General features: G+C 45.0%; 1 protein-coding gene across 1 annotated transcript; it reads right to left on the bottom strand.

The window, feature by feature from the left end:
• Positions 1-315: 315 nt before the first annotated feature.
• Positions 316-10,477, bottom strand: RBP4 (retinol binding protein 4). The gene is made up of 6 exons (XM_023226309.2): positions 10,389-10,477; positions 10,144-10,272; positions 9,880-10,016; positions 9,606-9,712; positions 2,657-2,869; positions 316-602 (listed from the first exon to the last, which is right to left on the bottom strand). The coding sequence occupies exons 2-6, from the start codon at positions 10,252-10,254 to the stop codon at positions 565-567; spliced, it is 606 nt and encodes a 201-aa protein (XP_023082077.1). The 5' UTR covers positions 10,255-10,272; positions 10,389-10,477; the 3' UTR covers positions 316-564.
• Between the last annotated feature and the right edge of the window lie 11,604 nt (positions 10,478-22,081).

The following is a 22,081-nucleotide window of genomic DNA, read 5'->3' as shown; positions in this document are numbered from 1 at the left end:
AGCGTTGGTGAGCTGCCAGCCAGCCCACCTCACAGGCCTAGGGCTGACTGAGGCCTTGGGCTCACTGGCCTGACCTATCTACTCATTTCCTCTTTTGGCACCCGTGCTTTGGCCAGGCTGGTAGGTAAGACTTTCCTAAGTGACAGAGGAAACCTCCTTTTCAGGAAGTTGAGAGAAGCCAGTATTTAATAATGGAGATTAGGCGCTCGAACAGGCCAAAGGTCAGAAAGAGCCGCGTGCTCCTGGTATAAAGAAGTGAAGTGCACCCCACCCGTCCATCTGCAGCACAGACACAAACACAAATGAAAACTCAAATCACAGGACACGGGTGACTATATTTTAATGAATCAGAGTCTGGAATCTTAAGCCTCAGAAACTTTCAGGAAAGACATTTACCTGCAAGCAGATTCACTGACCCCCACGTGTATCCTTACGTGTAATGAAGGTTTTATGGGAAATGAGGGAAGATGGGGAGAGAAGGGCAAATTAAACTCCTAAGATAAATAGAGTTGAAGACTGAGAAGTAATCAGAAGTTCTCAGATGAAACTAGATTCTTGATGTTGCTACAAAAGGTTTCTTTCTGATCTGCCATCGCAGTAACCTGGAAAATACAAAACAAAGCCATTAACGACAGAAAGTGGACCCAGTTTTTATGTAGATAATGAACATCATGATGGCCTTGGAGCTGGCTTCATTCAAATGTCTCTTAATTCAAATGCATCACAGCAGATCACAACCCTTAAGGTTACAGTTGACTGTAATTCATCAACACCTTCAAGGCTGTTTCTGAAACCCACTGAATTTCTCTGGACATAATGGGGGTGGGGAGAATAACACCTGCTGATGAACAGGGCTTCCTTTGATTTCTCTTTTAAGTCTGCCTTATTGCATTTCAAAGTGTCGGGGGCCATCCTCAGTTTTCAGGAAGTCGGGGCCAAGGCAGCCTGACCTGGGACACACTGGTGATGGTTTTATTTTTTTGTTTTTTGTTTTTTTTGAGACAGAGTCTTGCTCTGTCGCCCAGGCTGGAGTGCAGTGGCCGGATCTCAGCTCACTGCAAGCTCCGCCTCCCGGGTTCATGCCATTCTCCTGCCTCAGCCTCCCCAGTAGCTGGGACTACAGGCGCCCGCCACCTCGCCCGGCTAGTTTTTTGTATTTTTTTTAGTAGAGACGGGGTTTCACCGTGTTAGCCAGGATGGTCTCGATCTCCTGACCTCATGATCCGCCCGTCTCGGCCTCCCAAAGTGCTGGGATTACAGGCTTGAGCCACTGCGCCTGGCTGGTGATGGTTTTATAAAGTGTTTCCATGTCTCATGTCATGTGTCACCAGATGGTGTGGCACAAGAGACTTCAGAGTCACAAAACTCTAGGTATGCATCCAACTCAGCTACCTATTAAAGATTTAGGGCAACTCTCTTCATCATTGTCAGCCTCTGTTTTCTCATCTGTACAGTGAGCATAATCTGCTTCCTAAGGTGCCCTGCTGTGGCGGAATCCTCGCCGGCCCTACATTTCATTTTCAAGGGTGAAGGTTCAAAATCAGTTTGATTTTGGTCTGAGTTCCCATCTGTTTGGTGTAGTGGATCAGTTCGTGACCAACAGAAATGCTCCATTTTGTTAAATTATTATTATTATTATTATTATTATTATTATTTTGAGGCAGAATCTTGCTCTGTTGTCCAGGCTGGAGTGCAGTGGCAGGATCTCAACTCACTGCAGCCTCTGCCTCCTGGGTTCAAGTAATTCTCTTGCCTCAACTTCCGGAGTAGCTGGGATTACAGGTGCATGCCACTGCGCCTGGCTAATATTTGTATTTTTAGTAGAAATGGGGTTTCACCATGTTGTCCAGGCTGGTTTTGAACTCCTGACCTCATGTGATCTGCCCGCCTCGGCCTCCCAAAGTGCTGGGATTTCAGGCATAAGCCACCGCGCCTGGCCCGTTTTGTTTAATTTTTTCTACATTTTAGCATTACTCTATTTGGATTTTTGAAACCCAGTATCCCATAGCAATGAGTGGGTGTCCATTCAAACTAAATGGAGCTCTTTCCTCCACAATGTTTCTGGTTTTAAAATCAAGATCAGACAAGGGTAATATCACCTAAAAGATCCTTTGGTTGTTCCAGGGAATCTCAAAACACCCAACTGAGGAAACCCAGCTAGTCAAGGTCGTGGCTATTTGGTTTCATACAGAAAAAAGAAGGTGCGTTGAAATCATTCTCTTTGGAGCTTACTACCTTGATGTCCCTGTGGAGTTTTTACACCAATGGCCACATGAACTGCCCACCTCTTTACTGGGCTGCTCAATCTCAAACAATCTGAATTCAGTCAAAATGGTTTTTTGGGGCAGTTTGGCCAGGGGTGACCATAGAAATGGCCCGAGGAAGCAGAATAAAAGGAAAAGAGAGCCCACTGCAGTGTTAGTGCCAGTGAACTGGACAAAGGCCTTTACCCACACCTGCATGAGCCCTGTGAGAAGGTCAGTGAAAAATCTGGCCAAGCAGGATCAGGATTTGGCCTCAGAAAGGGGCTCCCAAGACCCCCTGTTTTCTCTGGGGCACAGATGAAATGAATTTCACTAGCACATGGGCCCAAAGTCCAAACCCACTGCCCGGCAGGAAGAGCCAGGAGGCTCCCTGCTCCCTGCTCCCCGCTCACCATTGTGGACAATCAGCCTGTACTGCCTGGCCAGGCACAGCTCCTCCTGCCGCTGCCTTACAATCTTTTGCGCTTCTGGGGGCAGGCCGTTGGGGTCCCGGGAAAACACGAAGGAGTAGCTGTCAGCACAGGTGCCGTCGAGGTTCAGGAGGCGGCAGGAGTACTGCACGGCATACGTGTCGTAGTCCGTGTCGATGATCCAGTGGTCATCATCTGCAAGCCAGAAAGCCATCGTGCCGATCAAAGACTCTCCCTCATGGGCTCAGATGTCAGAGAAACCCACGAGCAGGCCTGAGAACACAGTGACTTCCAGAAGCTGGTTTTATTTCCTTAGGAAGTAGGACACTTCAGAGAATTCTGACAGCTTTTACAAAATTTGGCAAATCAGAAAGGGCCTTGTTCTCCTTTATCGAAAAGAATCTTGTAGTCAGGGAAACCTCATTCATTTCAATAATCATCTCTCCCTGTGACTATGTCACTGTAAATGTCGATGTGACAGCATCTTTCCCAAGAACCACCAATAATGTAGGCTCATCAAAACCACAGAATAAACCGTCCTACTGTCGCTTCACCATCTACTCTCCAATAGTATCTGTGTCTTTTGTGCCTGATACCTGATGGCCACCAACTTATGTTACCGCCAACATTGGCTTAAGTCTTTCTCAGTCTCCATCAGCTGGTTCCTAATCAATTCACTAACAGCGCTGCCCCCTGCTCTCTCAGGCCTCTGGAGGATGCCACGCCCATGATCATGGCTTCTCTGGCTCCATCCTAATTCTGCTTACTAACGCTACTCACTTCTCTGTGCTGGCAAAGAGTAGGTTTGCCTTGAGGACACAAGAGGCCCACCATCTGGCATCAGATATTCCTTCTCAGACCTTGTCCTCTTCACAACTCACAGAGGCAGGGCTGAGCCACTGAGTTTCTATGTATTCCTCAAGGCTGAAATGTAAGCCATGAAGAGTAAGGGTAAATGAAAGTGGTAAAAATATCAACGAAGGCAGGAGAGGAAAGAACGTTAATTAGAGTGTATGCGTGGCCGGGCACCGTGGCTCGTGCTTGTAATCCCAGCACTTTGGGAGGCTGAGGCAGGAGGGTAACTTGAGGCCAGGAGTTTGAGACCAACCTGGGCAACATAATGACACCTGGTCTCTATGAAAAATGAAAATAATTAGCTGGGTGGGGTAGCATGTGTCTGTGGTCTCCGCTACTTGGGGGCTGAGGTGGGAGGATTGCTTTGAGCCCAGGAGGTCAAGGCTACAGTGAGCTAGGTTTGCACCACTGCACTCCAGCCTGAGTGAGAATGAGACTCTGTCTTAAAAAAAAAATAAAAAGGAAAAGAAAAAAAGAATGTATGTGAGTGATTTGCCACAGAGAAAGAACAGTGTTACACTATATTCAGATAAAAGTGCCACATCTCTACTTAATTTAACCTTCTTGTTGACATAATACCATGATTGGGACTTTCTGAGCACTTAATTATGTGCCAGTCACTGCATGGACACTTCCCATTTGTTTTCTCGGTTACCTCTCACATTGATCCAAAAGTGCACACTGTCATCCCCTTCTTTACAGGTGAGGAAACAGAGATACTTAACTTCTGAGGCACAGAGATACTTAATAATTTACCTAGGGTTACAAAGAGCAGGGCAGAACTGGGATTCAAGGAAGGGAGTGTGATCCCAGAGTCCGCATGCTTCACCTCTACACCACGCTGTGTCCAGACAATCAGCACGCTGGCGGGGGAGGGGCAAGAAAGAAAAAGGCTTTGTGTCTCCATCTCAGGCCTAGGTGTTGGAGCAAGGGGTGATGCTCCCTCTGCAGTATTCTAGTTGGAGAAGCGCAGAGGGAACTGGATCCCCCAGCGTTAGAGGGTGTAAGACCTTCTGGAATGCTGGCCCTAAGTCGCTTCCGGGTGTGCCTCTCTGAGAACCCCTGGAGTGCCAGCCTAGGATGGGGCTCAGCCCAAACCCAGGCTCTGCAGGGGGACTGTCCCAGGAGTGGGTGTGGAGCCCCTCTCTTCAACTCACCCTAGGCCTGCCAGATAAATGAGCCACTCCTGTGCCTTGAGGCTGTTCCAGGGTGACAGTGTCAGAGGTGGGGTTGAGGAGATGTTCCAGAACCATGACTGTTCCGCAGGGACCATAAAGTTATTCAGCAGAAAGGCCGGGAACAGAAGCCACAGGGCTGCCTGCTGGGCCTCACCCTAACCACTGACTCCCCTCACGGGCTCCAGAGTTCTGGGTGGTCTTCCTCATCCTTGGATGAAGTCATTCCTTCCCTGGTTACGAGGATCACAGTGTCTGTCACAGGAACCCTCAGACACAAAAACACTTGCCTTTGAAATGTTGCCTCGACTCATGATCCAGGCAGCTATTAGCTTGGCGGATCGGCAGCTTAACTTTTTTTTTTCCCTAAAATGGTCGCCAGTATGTAAATTTTGACAGAGGAATTAAGTAACTTTCAATAGTTGGATTTAGCAAAATTGGCTACTGTTCTTGATTTTAAAAGAAGGCCTAAGTTGGTTTGGTTAATCTCCAGGCTCTTTTGGCTGAATAATTCAAAGACGAAGAATTTAATTCATAGCGACCTTGACCAGGCTCTCCCTTTCAAGAGTATTTGCAAGAGATGAACTGCCAGAGCACTGCAAGAATGAGGTTGGTTCTCCAACCTCCTCACACCCAGCAGCTGGGCAGGGCTCCTCTGGAGAACCAGACACCCTGAGCCATTTCCAGACTGCAGTTAACCACATGCAGTGGACCTAGGGACAGAGAGCAGTGGCTGTGTGGCTGGGAGCCCCTGCCTCCCTCTATCATCCTAGGAAGCGGGGTCACGCTGCAGCTGTGTCTACACTGTACCTACACAGACTGGTTTAGAGGTTTGGACTGCCGGTCCCAAAACCAAAACCAAAGAAAATGCTTGGTAGAGGGTGCTGGGCAACATAGTGACACCTGGTCTCTATGAAAAATGAAAATAATTAGCTGGGTGGGGTGGCATGTGTCTGTGATCCCCGCTACTTGGGGGCTGGCCTCAAGTTACCCTCCTGCCTCAGCCTCCCAAAGTGCTGGGATTACAAGCACGAGCCATGGCGCCCGGCCACGCATACACTCTAATTAACGTTCTTTCCTCTCCTGCCTTCGTTGGTATTTTTACCACTTTTCATTTACCCTTACTCTTCATGGCTTACATTTCAGCCTTGAGGAATACATATAAACTCAGTGGCTCAGCCCTGCCTCTGTGAGTTGTGAAGAGGACAAGGTCTGAGAAGGAATATCTGATGCCAGATGGTGGGCCTCTTGTGTCCTCAAGGCAACCTGATCCATTGCCAGATGGTGGGCCCCTTGGGTCTCAGGCAACCTGATTCCATGGGTCTGTTCTGTTGCTCACTGCTGTGGGCCTGGCATGTGTCCTTTCAGCTCCCTAAACCTGCATGCTCCAATCACCTAAAGCAGCAAGACTGGGTGGGAAGCTCCCTGTGGTTCTCAGGCCTAACAGTCTAGCTGAGCCAGCCAGGCAACAGATTGAATGCTATTTCTGATGAATTGTCAAAATACCCCAACAGGTCCCAGAAAAGTGAGTGGAGTCTGAGGCCTTGACACCTGAGTAAGCCAAGATAACTCTTCAGATTGGATTATCTAGACCAGTGGTTCTCAAACTTCGTTGTGCAGAAACAGCATACCCAAGGAGCATACTTAAAATTCAGACTCCAGGGCCCTGCCCTTAGAATGTCTGACTCAATAATTCTGGGTTTGGGTCCAGAAATGTGCACTTTTTAACAAGCACCGTAGTTGATTTAGATATGGATGGAACAGGAACTCTGACTTTGAGAAACCCTCATGTAAACACTCAGGCCTGCATTATTATCCAGCCTGACAAGAGCCCCTTTACCAGCAGAGTGATAGACTTTATCTGACAGAAGGACAAAAGGAGAGTCTGTCCATGTCTTTCTGCAAGAGCACAAAACAGTGATGATCATAGCTAATATTTATTGGGCACTTACTAGGCACTAGGCTAAGCATTTTCACAAATTACCTTTATTAGTCCTTCCAATGATTCTATGAAATAGAAACTATTCTTTATCCCCATTTCACAGTGAAGGAAGTCAAATCTCAGGGAGGCTAGCCTGTATTCAACCAAGACCTGCTGATTGTAGTATCCTCAACCCCTGAGACATCCTGCTTGCTGCTGGTGGAGCCAGAAGGGAAGACCAGTACTGAGCATGCCCAAGGCTGGAGCAGCAAGCCACATTAGTCTGTTAACACTGACATTCATGTTCAACTGTAGAGATTGATCACATTTAATTTTTAAATAATTTGACAACAAATTTCGTGATCATTTGGCCCTGAGTTACTTTCTCTCCTTAAGTGTACTTCATTTTAAACACATCCATTTGGTGAGATGCAGTGTGTGGAGCAGGGGAGAGGCTGAGGATGCAGGCCACTCTTGGAGTGGCCTTCACATCCCTCTGTCCAAGTCAGCGTTTAAAGTAAGACCATGGTCAGGGAAGAAACTGGCATGAGGAATGAAAGTAGAGTTTGTTAAGAGGACCCCAAAACAAGCATGTAAAACAGAGCAAGGTAGGTGCATCAAACCATGCCATTTGCGAGATACTCAGAAAACACAGGGATAGTTTGTGCCTTTTTACAAGCCCTGGGTTAAGAGGTGTCACTAAGTGCCAAAAATTCACTGTGTGCCCTTGAGCCAGGCACTTCTCTATGGGCCTGTTTCTTCACTTCTAAAACAAGAGACTTGAACCCAGCGGTGTCCGTGGGTCCTTCCATTCTAGACCCAGAATCTAAAGCTATGATTTCATGACCAGGGAGATAACTAGGCAGCCATCATATCAAACACTTACAAAGAACTCATGTCTCAGGCAATGTTCTGAGTACTTTCTGCCTGTCAACTCATTGCATCTTGTAACACAACCCCATGAGGTAGGTTCTATGATCACTTCATTTTGCAGATGAGGAAACAGGCACAAAGAAGTGAAGGAACAGGTAGTGGTGGAGTTGGAATATGAACTCAGGAGGTCTAATTTTAACCGGGTGGGCTTAACTACAACACTGCACAGCTTCTTTTTTGAAATGTAACCTAAGAAGGAATTTATCCTGAAGCCTTCCATATTATAGTCATCTCACTTAACATCTGCAGCAATCACTTTCAAGATTCCAATACTTTTTCCCCCTCCAAATGAAATCCTGATAAAATATCAATATACAAGAGGCAAAAGCAAACTAATCTGGTTTGATAGGGGGATGAGGCAAGAAACAAAATGCTCCCTTCTCCTTGGGTCCTCTCTGACCCTGTCCCTAAAGGCACTGCCAACAGAATCCTAGTCTATTAAGGAGAACATCTCAAAGTGCTATACAGCATATGTGTTTCCTCTTTCTAAAGATTAGGAATCTTGTATCTCTGGTATTGATTTTTGTAATCCATTATCAGAAAAGTGTATTTTACTCTAGATAAATCACTTTGGGAAGTTTTGCTGCACTATTTGAAATAATTTTTATTAATTCCAACGATAATAAATAAAAATAAAGCTTCCACGCTTTTTCTCTACCAGGTATGGTGGCTCACACTTGTAATCCCAGCACTTTGGAAGACCGAGATGGGAGGATGGTTTGAGCCCAGGAGATCAAGACCAGCTTGGGCAACCTGGGGAGACCCTGACTCCACAAAAAATACAAAAATTAGCCGGGCATGGTGGCCCATGCCTGTAGTTCCAGCTACTCGGGAGGCTGAGGCAGTAGGATTGCTTGAGCCCAGGAGGTTGAGGCTTCAGTGAGCCATGATGGCGCCACTGCACTCCAGCCTGGGTGACAGTGAAGCCTTGTCTCTAAAAAAAAAATTTTTAAATGCAATTTCATCCAACACACAACTGTGGAGGAAGTCCAAGAGCGTATGCCATATATGGTGAGCAAGGGGTTACAATAAAGGACACTTCTACCCTGGATCACTGAGCAGAGAGAGTCTCCCTGAACAACCCTTGGTCCTATCTCACAGAAGAGCTCAAACAATACTCTGCAAAAGCTGGTCTGGATTAGGAGTCCCTGTAGTTCAGGGCCACCTAATCCTGGCCTGAGATTTGGAAGCCTGGCTTCTGACATTGGCTTTAACAAACTTGTTGCATGTCCTTGGGCAAAGTTCTCTTGGCCTCAGTGTATTTATCTGCATATTGAACCCCCTCCAAAAGGTTAACTCTCCCTCTCTAAGATTCCATGATATGTGCCCCCTGGCCTGCATTATTCTCTAGCTACCAAGTAGATTCCCGATTTGAAACTTAGGATAAATGGGGGGAATAATGGGGGGAAAAAAGCATGTAGACACTGTTTTCTCATGATTAGTCCAAATTTTAGGGTGTTCTTCTACAAGTCCTCAACATCACTCCCCTCCACATCTGAATTTCACAGCTTAGGGGAAAGGGAAGAGGCCACCGCCACGGCACACTGTGTCTGGCTCAGAACCTCAGCATGGGCAGGCCAGGCACTTCGAAGGGATCCATCCCTATGCGTAGTGCTCCCTTCAACCTTGGATAGGGCTCTCTTGGCCTCTGCGGGAGCCCCAGATAGTCAAGCTGTCTCAGGGATTCAGCCCAAAGAGACCGAGGAAACGCAGAGCTAGGTGGAGTGGAGATGTGGAAGGCAGGAGGAGAAAGCATGGAGAAGGCACACACCTTGGCACAGTGGCTGGTGGGGAAAATGACACCTAACAAACCGAAAGGTCCTTTTGAGCTTAGGCCAGGTTTCTTGAGCTGAGGGTTGGGGCGGGGGCAGGTAGCTGCTCCCAATCTTGTCCCCCTAACTTCAGGCGGTGTGGTGGGTTCCTGCCACTTCCAGACCTTTCCGCAGGCCATTCTTTCTAAGGGTAGGTACCTCTGGAGAAGAAACTCAGCGATTTGGCCCCGTAGGGGCCCCATTCCCAAGACAGTCCCAAAGAGCTGACTACTCACTTCCTTTCTGGAGAAAGGAGGCTACGCCCCAGTACTTCATCTTGAACTTGGCAGGGTCCTCCGTGTCTGTGAAGGTGCCCACCATGTCTGCACACACGTCCCAGTTACTGCAAAAGCCAAGGGGATCCTCAGCCAAGCTGGGCAAAGGGCTTCCTCCCTCCCTCCACCCACCTGGTGCTCCCTTCCCTTCACAGTCCCCACGTGGCGATCAGCAGGCAGGGTCCTGAAAGGACCCTAGGGTGCAAAGGGCTCAGCTGCCCGGGCGGCCACTGACTTCAAAAGACGGACTCGGCCCTTGGCCGTGGCGCTCATCTGGCCGGTCTCGTCCACGGAGAACTCCGCGACGATGTTGTCCTGCAGAAAGAGGCCCTCGGGGTCCTTCTTGGCCATGGCGTACCAGGTCCCGGAGAACTGTGAGAAGGATGACAACAGCAGGGGTTTGGTGTCCGGGGGCGCACAGCGGGCCGCGGGGAGGGCGGGGATAGGGGTGGGGACCTGGGCCGTCCGGGTCGCCCGGGCCCCCTGGGCCGATACCTACGCGAGCCTTGTCGAAGTTCTCCTTGACTCGGAAGCTGCTCACTCGGCAGTCGCGCTCCGCCCCGCCGCTGCCCAGCGCCGCCAGCAGCAAGAGCGCCCACACCCACTTCATCTTGCCCAGGAATCCGCCCTGCGGGAGATGCGCCTCCGTCAGTGCCCGGCAGCCGACCCCCGGGCCGCCGTATCCCACCCCACCCCACCCCGGCCCATCCCGCCGCCGGCCCCGAGGCCCCGGCCACGGCTCACCACCGGGAGGGGAACCGCGCTCAAGCCTGGCCGCCGCGTCCGGGCGCGCGTGGAGCTAGGGAGGCGAGCGCGCCGCGGCCGCCCCGCTGCTTTATAGCGCCGGGGGGAGGGGGTCGCGCTTTCGTAACCGCGCGGGGTGAAAGACCGAAGGGGAGGCGCCGGGGGCACTTGCATAACGCGCCCTGACTCACCGGCGCCCGGGCGTGGGCAGGGTCCCCGTGGGCCGGCCTCACCTCCAGGACAGCCCCGGGCACGGTGGAGCGGCCGCGCGGGTTGGCCTCGGCCAGGCCAAACGCGCCAGCGGCCCTGGCTCAGTTACCCTGCACTCGTGCCAGCGGCCGCCAGCTGCGGTCTGGGGTGGCCTCCGGGGCCAGTGGCTCTGGCAGGAGGCTCGAGTCAACCTGGCGGGAAGACCGTGGCCTCACAGAGCGAGAGGGTACCCGCGAGGCTCCCTGGTGCGTGAGTGCCCAGGCCCTGGCCGTGCCAAATTGGCCCCTCCATCAGCCCTCTGAGGTCCACTTGTGCAGGAATTTTGGAATAATTCATCCAAGTAGTTTTTCATTTTATAAAGGATGTATTTTACTCTCTTTCAGGAGAGTTGTGGTGCCCTCTGGTCAATATTTGTTCTTTAGTTTCAACATCTTTAAAAGCATTAAAACCCTCCCTGTTAAATATTCTCCAGAAACGCAACCCTGGTCAGGACAGGAAATATTTTAGCAGCCTCGGTGGTCGCCTGCTTACTCCGTGGCACTTCCCTGAAACCACTTTGAAAAACACCTACCGATTGTTTGTGATGCAATTTTATTTCAAACCATATTGGAATTTTCATTTGTTTTCAAAGCAGCTAAGGTTGACTGTGTTGTTGGCTGGGGAGTAGACAAAGGAAAGAAGAGTAAACAACATTCTATAATGTCAACAGCCAATTAAATCAAAACACTGTGAGTAGTTTAGGTATTTTACCTGTGTGATGGCACAATTTACTGACCCTGTTTTTCTCTGTTCAAAGTTAGAGTTCCACTCATTTGATCAAAGCAGCCAGTCAAAGGATGAGAATGACAGAATGAGAATTCATGATGTGGCAAAGAAGTATCTCTTCTTAACATTCCTTCCATACAGTATCAGTTGTGTCTCCATGGCCTAAATCAGAAAGATTCGAGATCAATTTGGGCCATTTTGCTGCAGCCAGACCTGAAATAAGAGAAAATTAGGGAAGAGGTAGGTAGCTGCCAAACAGAAATAAGGAGTTGATTGGTCCTCACACCAACCCTTTATTTATAGGGCACTGGGGCTACTTCTGAGCCTCCTGAAAAGGTGACACCTGTGGCTTCCTTCCTTCCTGCTTCTCCATCTCCTTCCCACCTTCTCCTTCACTCTTGCACCCACTTGAGTCCCAGCAGTGTCTGGGGAGCCAACAGTGATGCTTTTAACTCCTAACCTCCGCAGAGCTAGGAAAGCCTGTTTCTGGACAACAAGCTAACTAGGAGATCTTCTGATTTGGCCAGTTTTATGGAAGGCTGTGTAATCCCAAACAGCCCAAATAAGGTCTGCTTCAGACCCTCTCCTGCAGGACCCTATGGGGTATGGATCTATGTACCCTGGGTGGGAAAGGATTTTAGGGCACCTCTCTATCTCCTGCCCAATACTTGGATCCCCTCTTCAGCATTCCAGAGGAGAGGTCTTCCAGATTTTGCTCCAAGTTCTTTAGTGATGGAGAACTCCTAGCTTAGCCCGATTGCCTTTGGACAGTTATTCCTGCCAAAAACGTTCTCCTAATACCCCCTGGCCTTTCAGTCATTTCTCCTACAACACATTCTGGTGGCACTTGCACATACTGTAGGTTGAATAATGAAGGGTATTTCAGTGCATTTTGATGATGGTTTTGATGCAGCAACATGTTTTCATTTATTTGTTGGGTGTTTAAAGGTTGTTTCAGAGTAAAAATTTGAAGTGAAAAAAGAAAGCTGGTGTAACCATTCCTCTGCCCCTCCTCTTTTAATGATAAATCATGGACCTTAGTGCCCCAGATACCAGCAGAGAAAAACAGTTTATTTTGGCTTTCTTTCTAGGATTTCTTCATGATTACAAATAAGTTAATTCAGGTCAACTGATGTTCTTAACTTCAGTACTTTGAAAAAGATCCTCATACATTAACTTTTCAAATGTGTGTATACGTAATATCAAAAGGAAAAATGTTCACAGTGAATATCTCTGTGTGATAAGATTAGGGACACTGAAAGTTTGTTTTTTTTTTCTTGTGCCTTTTTGTGTTTTTAAAATATTCAATGGTGAAAATGTTAACCAGAAAATAAAGCAAATATTTCCTTTACAAATATTTTTCTTGTTCCTTTTTCTATAGGTAAAATTATGTTTTAAATTACATCTTATAGATCGTATATAATGTACACAAAATTTCATTCATTTCCTTGCCATGCTTCATGGAGAGACAGACCATGTTTCATTCATCTTTGTATCTGTCCCCACTGTCCCCATTTTTCCACTGGGTATATCAAGAGACTTGTTCATAGTAGGTGCTCGATCAATAGATACAATTTCTTTTACTGAAATTAGTCGCTCTACGCAAGCTCCATAAAACATGTATTTATTTATTTATTTATTTATTTCTGTTTTTTGAGACGGAGTCTCCCTCTGTTGCCCAGGCTGGAGTGCAGTGGTGGGATCTCAGCTCACTGCAAGCTCCGCCTCCCGGGTTCACCTCATTCTCCTGCCTCAGCCTCCCCAGTAGCTGGGACTACAGGCGCCCGCCACCTCGCCCGGCTAGTTTTTTGTGTTTTTTAGTAGAGACGGGGTTTCACCGTGTTAGCCAGGATGGTCTGGATCTCCTGACTTCGCGATCCGCCCCTCTCAGCCTCCCAAAGTGCTGGGATTACAGGCTTGAGCCACCGCGCCCGGCCAAAACACTTCTTTGTAAAGACCTGTTCAGAGTTCACCCTTTGTAATATATAATTTCTCAGGATTTAGTACTTGTAGCAGAGGTGGCTACTTGGCCTTTCACCGAAAAATTTGCCGTCCCCTTCCATGCTGTAAAGTTGGGGACTACGTCTGCCAGCCCCTGCCTTCGTTGTCCCCACCTTCTGAAGCTCTGTAAGGTCACGAGCCTTCTGGCCAGCGGAAGGGGCTGTGTCCCTCCCACGCAGAGCTCAGAAAAGCTGTCTGTTCAATTGTTCACATCCTGTCTTGTCTTCTCTTATCTGCCAGGGTTCCCACCAGTGAGTGACTTTATGTGAACGAGAGATAAGCTTCCACTGGATGAAGCTACTGAGATTTGAGAGGTTACCTGTAACAGAAGTTGATGTTAACTTAACAGCATCAAACAAGTCACCAACTCCTAAAAAAGACTGAAAAGGGGACAGGCGTGGTGGCTCAAGTCTGTAATCCCAGCACTTTGGGAGACCGAGGCAGGCGGATCATGAGGTCAGGAGATCGAGACCATCCTGGCTAACACGGTGAAATCCCGTCTCTACTAAAAATACAAAAAATTAGCCAGGCATGGTGGTGGGCACCTGTGGTCCCAGCTACTTGGGAGACTGAGACAGGAGAATGGCGTGATCCCGGGAGGCAGAGCTTGCAGTGAGCCAAGATCACACCACTGCACTCCAGCCTAGGCAACAGAGACGGCGAGACTCGGTCTCCAAAAAAAAAAAAAAAGAAAAGAAAAAAGAAAAAAAAGACTGAAAAAGGTTTTACTGTAACTGATAGAAGAACTAATGCAAGACATTTATGTCCTTACCCTCATGAAAATTAAGCACTTCCAACCAGCTCCATTTTATACAAAGTAACATTTATACCCACATCTGGACGGAGGCCAAGAAAAATGAAAAACAAGGAAATGGAGCAGCATTTATCTTCTGACTGCATTTAAAAGATGTCAAAATAATTGGTTGAAAAATGGAAAGGTTAGTCAGTCCATGTTTTCAGGTACAAAGAGATAAATTAATTTTTTTTCAATACGGTGTTCTCAGTGGTTGCAAAATCTTCAGTCCGTCTCATCAATTTGGATAAAAATAATATGATTTTCACCAACCGAATTGTCTCTGAGATGCCTGGTTATACCCATCAATATAAGTGCAGGCACAGGGCTTTCATGAGAGCAGATGTGCAGATGTCCTGTGCAGCTGGCTGCCAGATGTGCCTGAAATTCCTACCTACAGGGGGTGCCTTTCCATGATGGCTAATTATAGAAACAGATAATCTGGCTAAGGTGGAACTGAAGAGTGGGTTCAGTACAATAATGTGAAATACACTTACTTAACCCAGGATATTGTTGATTTTTGCTCATAGGCATATGTTTTGGCTATTGTATAAACATAACTTCCTGTAGAAATCATTAACTGCAGCGAAAAATTTTAACAATGATGGAATTAGAAATTACATGTTCTCATTTATATAGAGTACTACTGAAAATCTGTTTAAACAGAAAGTTTAAGGAAGTTAAATCATTCTTTGGTAGATATTTATAAAGATTGTCTGGAATTTTTATTTCACTCTTGTATTAGTATTTAACATTTTATGATGTTTGTCTAGATTTCAAAATCTTCAAAGAAAGAATCTTTGTATATCCCCCTCTAGCATCAAGTACAATGTCTAGTTCACCTCACAGGCACAGTTTTAAATTTAGCCATATTTAAACTGGTAGTTTTAGAGTAGGTTACTATCACTTGCTGGCTATGAACTTGGGCAAGCTAACTTAATTTCTCTGTGCTTCAATTTCTCACCTGTAAAATAATAATAGTACCTACCTTATAAGATTATTGTAAAAATTAAATGACATAGGCCGGGCATGGTGGTTCACGCCTGTAATCCCAGCACTTTGGGAGGCTGAGGCAGGAGGATAATCTGAAGTCAGTAGTTTGAGACCAGCCTGACCAACATGGAGAAACCCCATCTCTACTAAAAATACAAAATTAGCTGGGCATGGTGGCGCATGCCTATAATCCCAGCTACTTGGCAGGTTGAGGCAGGAGAATCGTTCGAACCTGGGGGGCGGAGATTGTGGTGAGCGGAGATCGTGCCGTTGCACTCCAGCCCGGGCAACAAGAGCGAAATTTTGTTTCAAAAAAAAAAGAAATGACATAATATGATATATGTAAGGATCTTAGGAGAGTGCCTGTCACCGAGTATATATTTTGTATGTTATCTGTTCTTATTATCCTTCTATTGTTACCAGGTGGTTTATATTTCTTAAAAAATTCTATGTAAATGCAATGGAGGTTTCACATTGACTTAGTTATCATTTCAGAGTTTATCTAAATAAATTTATTGTCATTAAAAAATATTAGCATCTAAGATCTTGACTTTTTCCCTCATTTTCTCCATGAGTTAATATTCTATCCAAAAAAACCGAACAACATATCTATGCTTTGAATGAACCAAAAGGACTGATGTAAAAATTAAACGGTGAAGTCAACATTTTGTCATGTTGAAAATTTATTCTAAGTGATCTGTTTGGTAATTTTAAATTTTAAGATATGTCATTTCCATCCTATTTAACAAATGGTGCTGGGAAAATTGGCTAACTATATGCAGAAGAATGAAACTTGACCCCTGCCTCTCACCATCTACAAAAACTGACTCAAGATGGATTAAAGACTTACATGTAAGACTTCAAACTATAAAAAATGCTAGAAGAAAACCTAGGAAATACTCTTCTGAACATCAGCCTAGGCAAAGAATTTATGACTAAGTCCTCAAAAGAAAACACAACAAAAACAAAACTAGACAAGTGGGACCTAATTAAACTAAAGAGCTTCTGCATAGCAAAATAAACTATCAACAGAGTGAACAGACACTCTACAAAATAGGAGAAAATATGAGCAAACTAAGCATCTGACAAAGCACTAATATCTAGAATCTATAAAGAACAGATCAACAAGAAGAAAACAAATTACCCCACTAGAAAGTGGGCAAAGGACAGGAGCAGATATTTATCAAAAGAAGACATACAAGCAGCCAACAAACATATGAAACAATGCTCAACATCACTCATCATTAGAGAAATGCAAATCAAAACCTTTCTAACCAGACAGTACGGCTATTACTAAAAAGTCAAAAAATAACAGATGTTGGTAAGGTTGTGGAGAAAAAGGAATACTCATATGCTGTTGGCGGGATTGTAAATTGGCTCAGCCCCTGTGGTAAACAGTGTTGAGATTTCTCAAAGAACTAATAATAGAATTCCCATTTGACCCAGCAATCCCATTACTGGGTATCTATCCAGTAGAAATCCAGAAGAAAATAAACCATGCCATCTAAAAGACACTTGCACTCACGTGTTTATCACAGCGCTGTTCACAATAGCAAAGACATGGAATCAACCCAGGTGCCTAACAGTGGTGAACTGGGTAAAGAAAATGTGGTACATATACACCATGGAATACTATGCAGCCATACAAAAAACAAAATCATATCCTATGCAGCAACATGAATGCAGCTGGAGGCTGTTATCCTAAGTGAATTAATGCAGGAACAGAAAACCAAATACCACATGTTCTTACTTATAAGTGAGAGCTAAACGTTGAGTATACATGGACACAATGATGGGAACAATAGGCACTGGGACCTCCAAAAGGACAAAGGAAAAGGTTGAAAAACTACCTATTGAGTACTATGCTCCCTATCTGGGTGATGGGTTCAACTGAAGCTCAAACCTCAGCATCACGCGATATATCCGTATAAAAAACCTACACAAGTACCACCTGAATCAGACATTTAAAAAAATAAAATATGTCATTTTCTGAAATTGATTTTGTTTTTTCCAGTGCCTAGTAGCAGATAGCCAATAAGAGACACAAAGATCTTGCTAACACTGGCAAGAAGCTCTGCAAAGAACTATCCCAAGAGGAAGAGCCATGGAAATCACAGGACTTTGTCAAGAACAAGAAAGAAAGAAAAGGCTATTGGTGTGTGTGCTAAAAGGAGGCTTCTAATATTATCCATTTAAAAATCTTTGATAAAATGTCATTTGTCTTAGTTCAGGTGGCTATAACAAAGTGTCATAGACGTAATGGCTTATAGACAACAGAAATTCACTTCTCATAGTTCTGGAGGCTGGAGGTCTGAGGTCAGGGTGCCAGCATGGTCAGGTTCAGTGATGGCCATCTTCCTCTTCCAGGTCACAGAGAGCCATCTTCTCTTGGTATCCTCACATGGGAGAAAGAGGGCTAGAGAGCTCTCTGAGGACCCTTTAATAAGGGCACTAATGCCACTTGTGAGGGTTCCATCCTCATGACCTAGTCACGTCCTGAAGGCCATATCACCTAATACCATCACATTGGAGGTTAGGATTTCAACAGATGAATTTTAGGGGAACACAAACATTCAGTCCATAACTTTGCTCAACACTCAAAGTAGTTAACAGTGACCCCTTGTCTTGTGTGCTTTTACCAACTAATCAATTGCCTCGTCCTGTCAATTGTCATGACACATTTGCTGGATCGTGTCTCACGTTTGTCCTTTTCTTTTTCATTCCCAAGCAACTTCACCCATAGACTGCAGAGATAACCTCAAAATCTTTGTTGATGAATGACTGAATTTCTTAATTACATAAATTATATATGTTCATCGTCGATACTGTACAAAAATCAGGTAAGCAAAAAAGAAGAAAAAAATGCATGTCTTGAATCCCACCACTTTGAAATAACTTTTTTTTTTTCCTGAGCTAGGGTCTCGCTCAGTCACCCAGGTTGGAGTGCAGTGGTGCAATCACAGCTCCCTGCAGCCTCTACCTCCTGGGCTCAAGCCCCTCATCTCAGCCTCTCAAGTAGCTGGGACAACAGGCGTGTGACACCAAGCCCAGCTAATTTTTGTATTTTTTTGTAGGGCGGGGTTTCGCCATGTTGCCTAGGCTGGTGTCAGACTCCTGAGTTCAAGTGATTTGCCTGCCTCGGCCTCCCAAAGGGCTGGGATTACAGGCATGAGTCACTGTGTCCTGCCTTGAAATAATTTCACTTAATATTTTGGTATATATACCTCTTTCTGTGCATATTAATGGAATCATGCTGCAATACTGTTTGTAATTAACTGCATATCATAAATATTTTTTCATATCAATAGACTAACAATATTATTAGGTTGGTGCAAAAGTAATTGTGGTTTTTGCCACTAAAAGTAATGGGAAAAACTGCAATTACTTTTGTACCAACCTAATAGCTGTGTAGCTTTCTATTTCAGAGATCTAACACCATTTATTTACTCAACCTCCTACTATTGAGTGTCTAGGCTACTTCTAGTCTTTTACTTTTATACCCACACTCATGAGAAGCACCCTTGCAACTGTATTAATCACATACATTCTTAATTATTTCTCTAAGATGAATTCATAAAAGCAGAATTATAGGGTCAAAGTCTATACACATTTTTAGGTTGTTTGATAATGAGCCAAATGCAATAAAATATCTTAATCTGTATCCCAATGTCCAGTATTTTGTTTTCCTCCAGGTTATCTTTCTCATTAAGTTGGTAAAGAAGAACACTAATAATGTTGCCTCCCACTTCAAAAATTTTCCAGGATTCAAAATCCTCAGTCTAGCCTTTGAGGCCCTTCTAATCTGGGCCCCACCCACCTTTCCAGGGTCATCTCTCACTGTCCTCCCTGTATTACCCTACACCCCATGCTATTGCTTCTGAACACTCTCGATTTCTACCCTGTCTTCAGCCACACTAGATATGATCCCTTTCGTGAACTCCCGTAGCCGTGTGCGTGTACCTCACTTCCAGCATGACTTGTATTCTGTTCTATGTCTCATGGCTTTTTATGCGCTAGTCTTATCTCCCTTCCCATGCCACAAGTGCCTGTCATCCCCCTAGGTCCCCGGCAGTAGAAATGTAACTGTCAGAATTGTCTTGGTGATGCGGCAGTAACAACAACCCTCATGTCTCCGAGGCTGAAAACAAGACAGGTTTATTTCTCATCATGCTACATGTCCATCTCAGGTCAGCAGGGGCCTCTGTTACATGACATCCTCACTCTGGGATGCAGGAGCCCTTTCACCTGAAACTGATGTGGTAGTAGAGGGAAGAGAGACCTGGAGAGCCTCCCATTGGCAATTAATTGTTCCTGTCTGAAAGTGATATTTCTGCCCATAACCCATTTGTTAAAATCAGTCATATGGCTGTACCAGAGGGGGGAAGAGTAATCTTCCCATATAACTAGGAGAAGGAAACAATCATACAATATAAAGGGAACTTGAAGTCTCTATCACAATAGCTAGAATGGTGCCTTGCTTATAACAATCAATAGACAAATGTTGAAAGAAGGAACAAATGAGGCCAGGTGAAGTGGCTCACATCTGTAATCCCAGCACTTTGGGAGGCCAAGGTGGGCAGATCACCTAAGGAGTTCAAGACCAGCCTGGCCAACATGGTGAAAGCTTTTCTCTACTAAAAACACAAAAAAATTTAGCTGGGCGTGGTGGCGTGTACCTGTAATCCCAGCTACTTTGGAGGCTGACACAAGAGAATCGCTTGAACCCAGGAGGCAGAGGTTGCAGTGAGCCAAGATCACCCCTGGGTGACAGAGGGAGACTCCATCTCAAAAAAAAAACCCAAAAACACAAAGAATGAACAAATGAACAAATCTCTAACTAGTTATGAAAATAAAAGAATGCTGAAGATAATAGGATATTTCTTTTTCAAATTAATATTCACTTTTATAAGATTATGAAACATGAACATATATGGGCATTTTGTTTTTTCTAAGTATAAGTCTGTATACGAAATGCAAATATGTGTTTTTCCCTCTCTGTTTCAGGAGGGAAGGATGAAACCAGGAAATCGTGAGCATGCCACATACTTTTGGGAGAAGTAGGAACTGTGCCATGAGTCACACAAAACAACTAGGTAGAAAAGAGTGCCCAAAATTGTTAGATGAGGAGGATGGTCCCATAGGAGAGGTGACTCAGTTGACTCAACTCTCTCATGGGAAATATACCTCTGCATTATCCTAATTATAATAATCCTATCATAATAATTATGAAGTAAATAGTCATCCAGTGAGGAACCTCCTGAGACTAGAGTTGAGTGTGACATAGGATAGTCCAAGAAAATGTGTGCACCTGACAAGGTGCTTTGAGGTAGCAGGTGAAACTCAATCATAAGAAGTGGCATAACTCAACAAATGACTGTTTGAGTTCTGTACCCCTGGGAACACCATGTTTCCCACCAAGAATCTCTCAATTCTCAACAGGGAATGTGCACTCTCAATGGATCTCTTTTTCTTTTATGACCATTAAGATTACTATCTCTCAGGCTGACGTGGGTGGCTCACCTGAAGTTGGGAATTCGAGACCAGCCTGGCCAACATGGTGAAACCCTGTCTGTACTAAAAATACAAAAATTAGCTGGGCATGGTGGCACCCACCTGTAGTCCCAGCTACTTGGGAGGCTAAGGCAGGAGGATCACTTGAACCCAGGAGACGGAGGTTGCAGTGAGCTGAGATCACACCACTGCACTGCAGCCTGGTGACACAGTGAGACTCCGTCTCAAAAAAAAAAAAGAAAAAAAAAATTACTATCTCTCTAGAGAGGTAAAGCTTAGAGAACTCGATGAAACTCATAGGGTTTCTATTTTTGAAGCAAACTTAAATGTGAGTGTAACAATAATTTTTAGAGTCACTGTAACATGTGTGTGTTTTCCACTTAAGAGAATTTGTCATATTAAGTTTGTAGCTTTATTGAAGTGTTTAAAACACCTTGACTAAGTTTGAAACCAACATTTAAGTATCGAAGGCAATTGGTTCATGAATTAATAGTTTGAATTATTAGTTGCATAATAGTGTTTAAATATTTGAGGAAATGTGTTTAATAGATGTAAAAGCTTAGTAAAGTGAACATTAAATAAAACTAAGTAGTGGTAAGTGTTCTTTCTATGCCAGTAGCCCCTGAGATGTTAAGGATCCTAGCAACAGACAAGATATCTATCATCTAGTAGATTTAGTAGACTGTATGTTGGAGCAAAATCTCATGACGTCTGGCTATTACTATTGAAAACAAAATCCTAAATAATATACTTAGCAGAAAAACCCAGCTAGTAACTATGTAGGTTACCTTTTGTAATTACAGTCTCTCGACAAGGGTTATTATTCAATCATGACTTGATTAGGTTTGGATCGTTGGCAAATGTTTTGCTATGTCCACCTCTTTAGTAATAAGCTTGAGGTTTATTCCTTTAAAACACTTCTGAGGTCAAGCTTTCTAAAGTGAGGGGGATTGAGAGGTGAGGGTTTTAGAGAAAGAGGAGGCTAAGCAACCTTGGTGATCAAAAGACTTAAGAAAAGGAAAGGTTCATATTCACCTTTACGTTGTGGTGATGCTAAACGGTTCCATATTCCCCAGATGTTCATTGAAGTTGCTATATAAACAAAAACAATCCAAGCACTTCTGAGGTCTAAATAGTTTTACTTCCTATAGCTATCATACAAGAATGATTCAAGGTGCCAATTGTTGCCGACGTCATGTCATTCATGGATATGTCAGTGATTCTTCCGTGCTGCGGACAACAGCTGACATTCAGTTATTTTTTCTGGAATAGACACCTCAACTTGCTACTTGCTGGGCTGATCTAAGATGCTCTGAAGATTCGCTGGGGACTTATGAGCTACTAATGCTCAGAGATTTAGTGTCCTGAAGAACTCTTTAATCCTCTGCTTCCTGAATCCCACCCTAAGCCAGGGCCTTCT

The sequence above is a fragment of the Piliocolobus tephrosceles genome, chromosome 9 (assembly GCF_002776525.5).
Source record: "Piliocolobus tephrosceles isolate RC106 chromosome 9, ASM277652v3, whole genome shotgun sequence".
In the NCBI taxonomy this organism is placed as follows: domain Eukaryota; kingdom Metazoa; phylum Chordata; class Mammalia; order Primates; family Cercopithecidae; genus Piliocolobus; species Piliocolobus tephrosceles.
The sequence above is the reverse complement of the archived record's forward strand: the minus strand, read 5'-3'. Positions and strand labels throughout refer to the sequence as shown.

Coding starts and splice junctions, on each gene's coding strand:
- RBP4 (XM_023226309.2), bottom strand. CDS start 10,254: ATGAAGTGGGTGTGGGCGCTCTTGCTGCTGGCGGCGCTGGGCAGCGGC. Junction 2,870..9,605: donor CTCCTTTCTCCAGAAAGGAA/GTGAGTAGTCAG, acceptor TCTGGCTTGCAG/ATGATGACCACTGGATCATC. Junction 603..2,656: donor CAGGCTGATTGTCCACAATG/GTGAGCGGGGAG, acceptor TGTATTTTCCAG/GTTACTGCGATGGCAGATCA.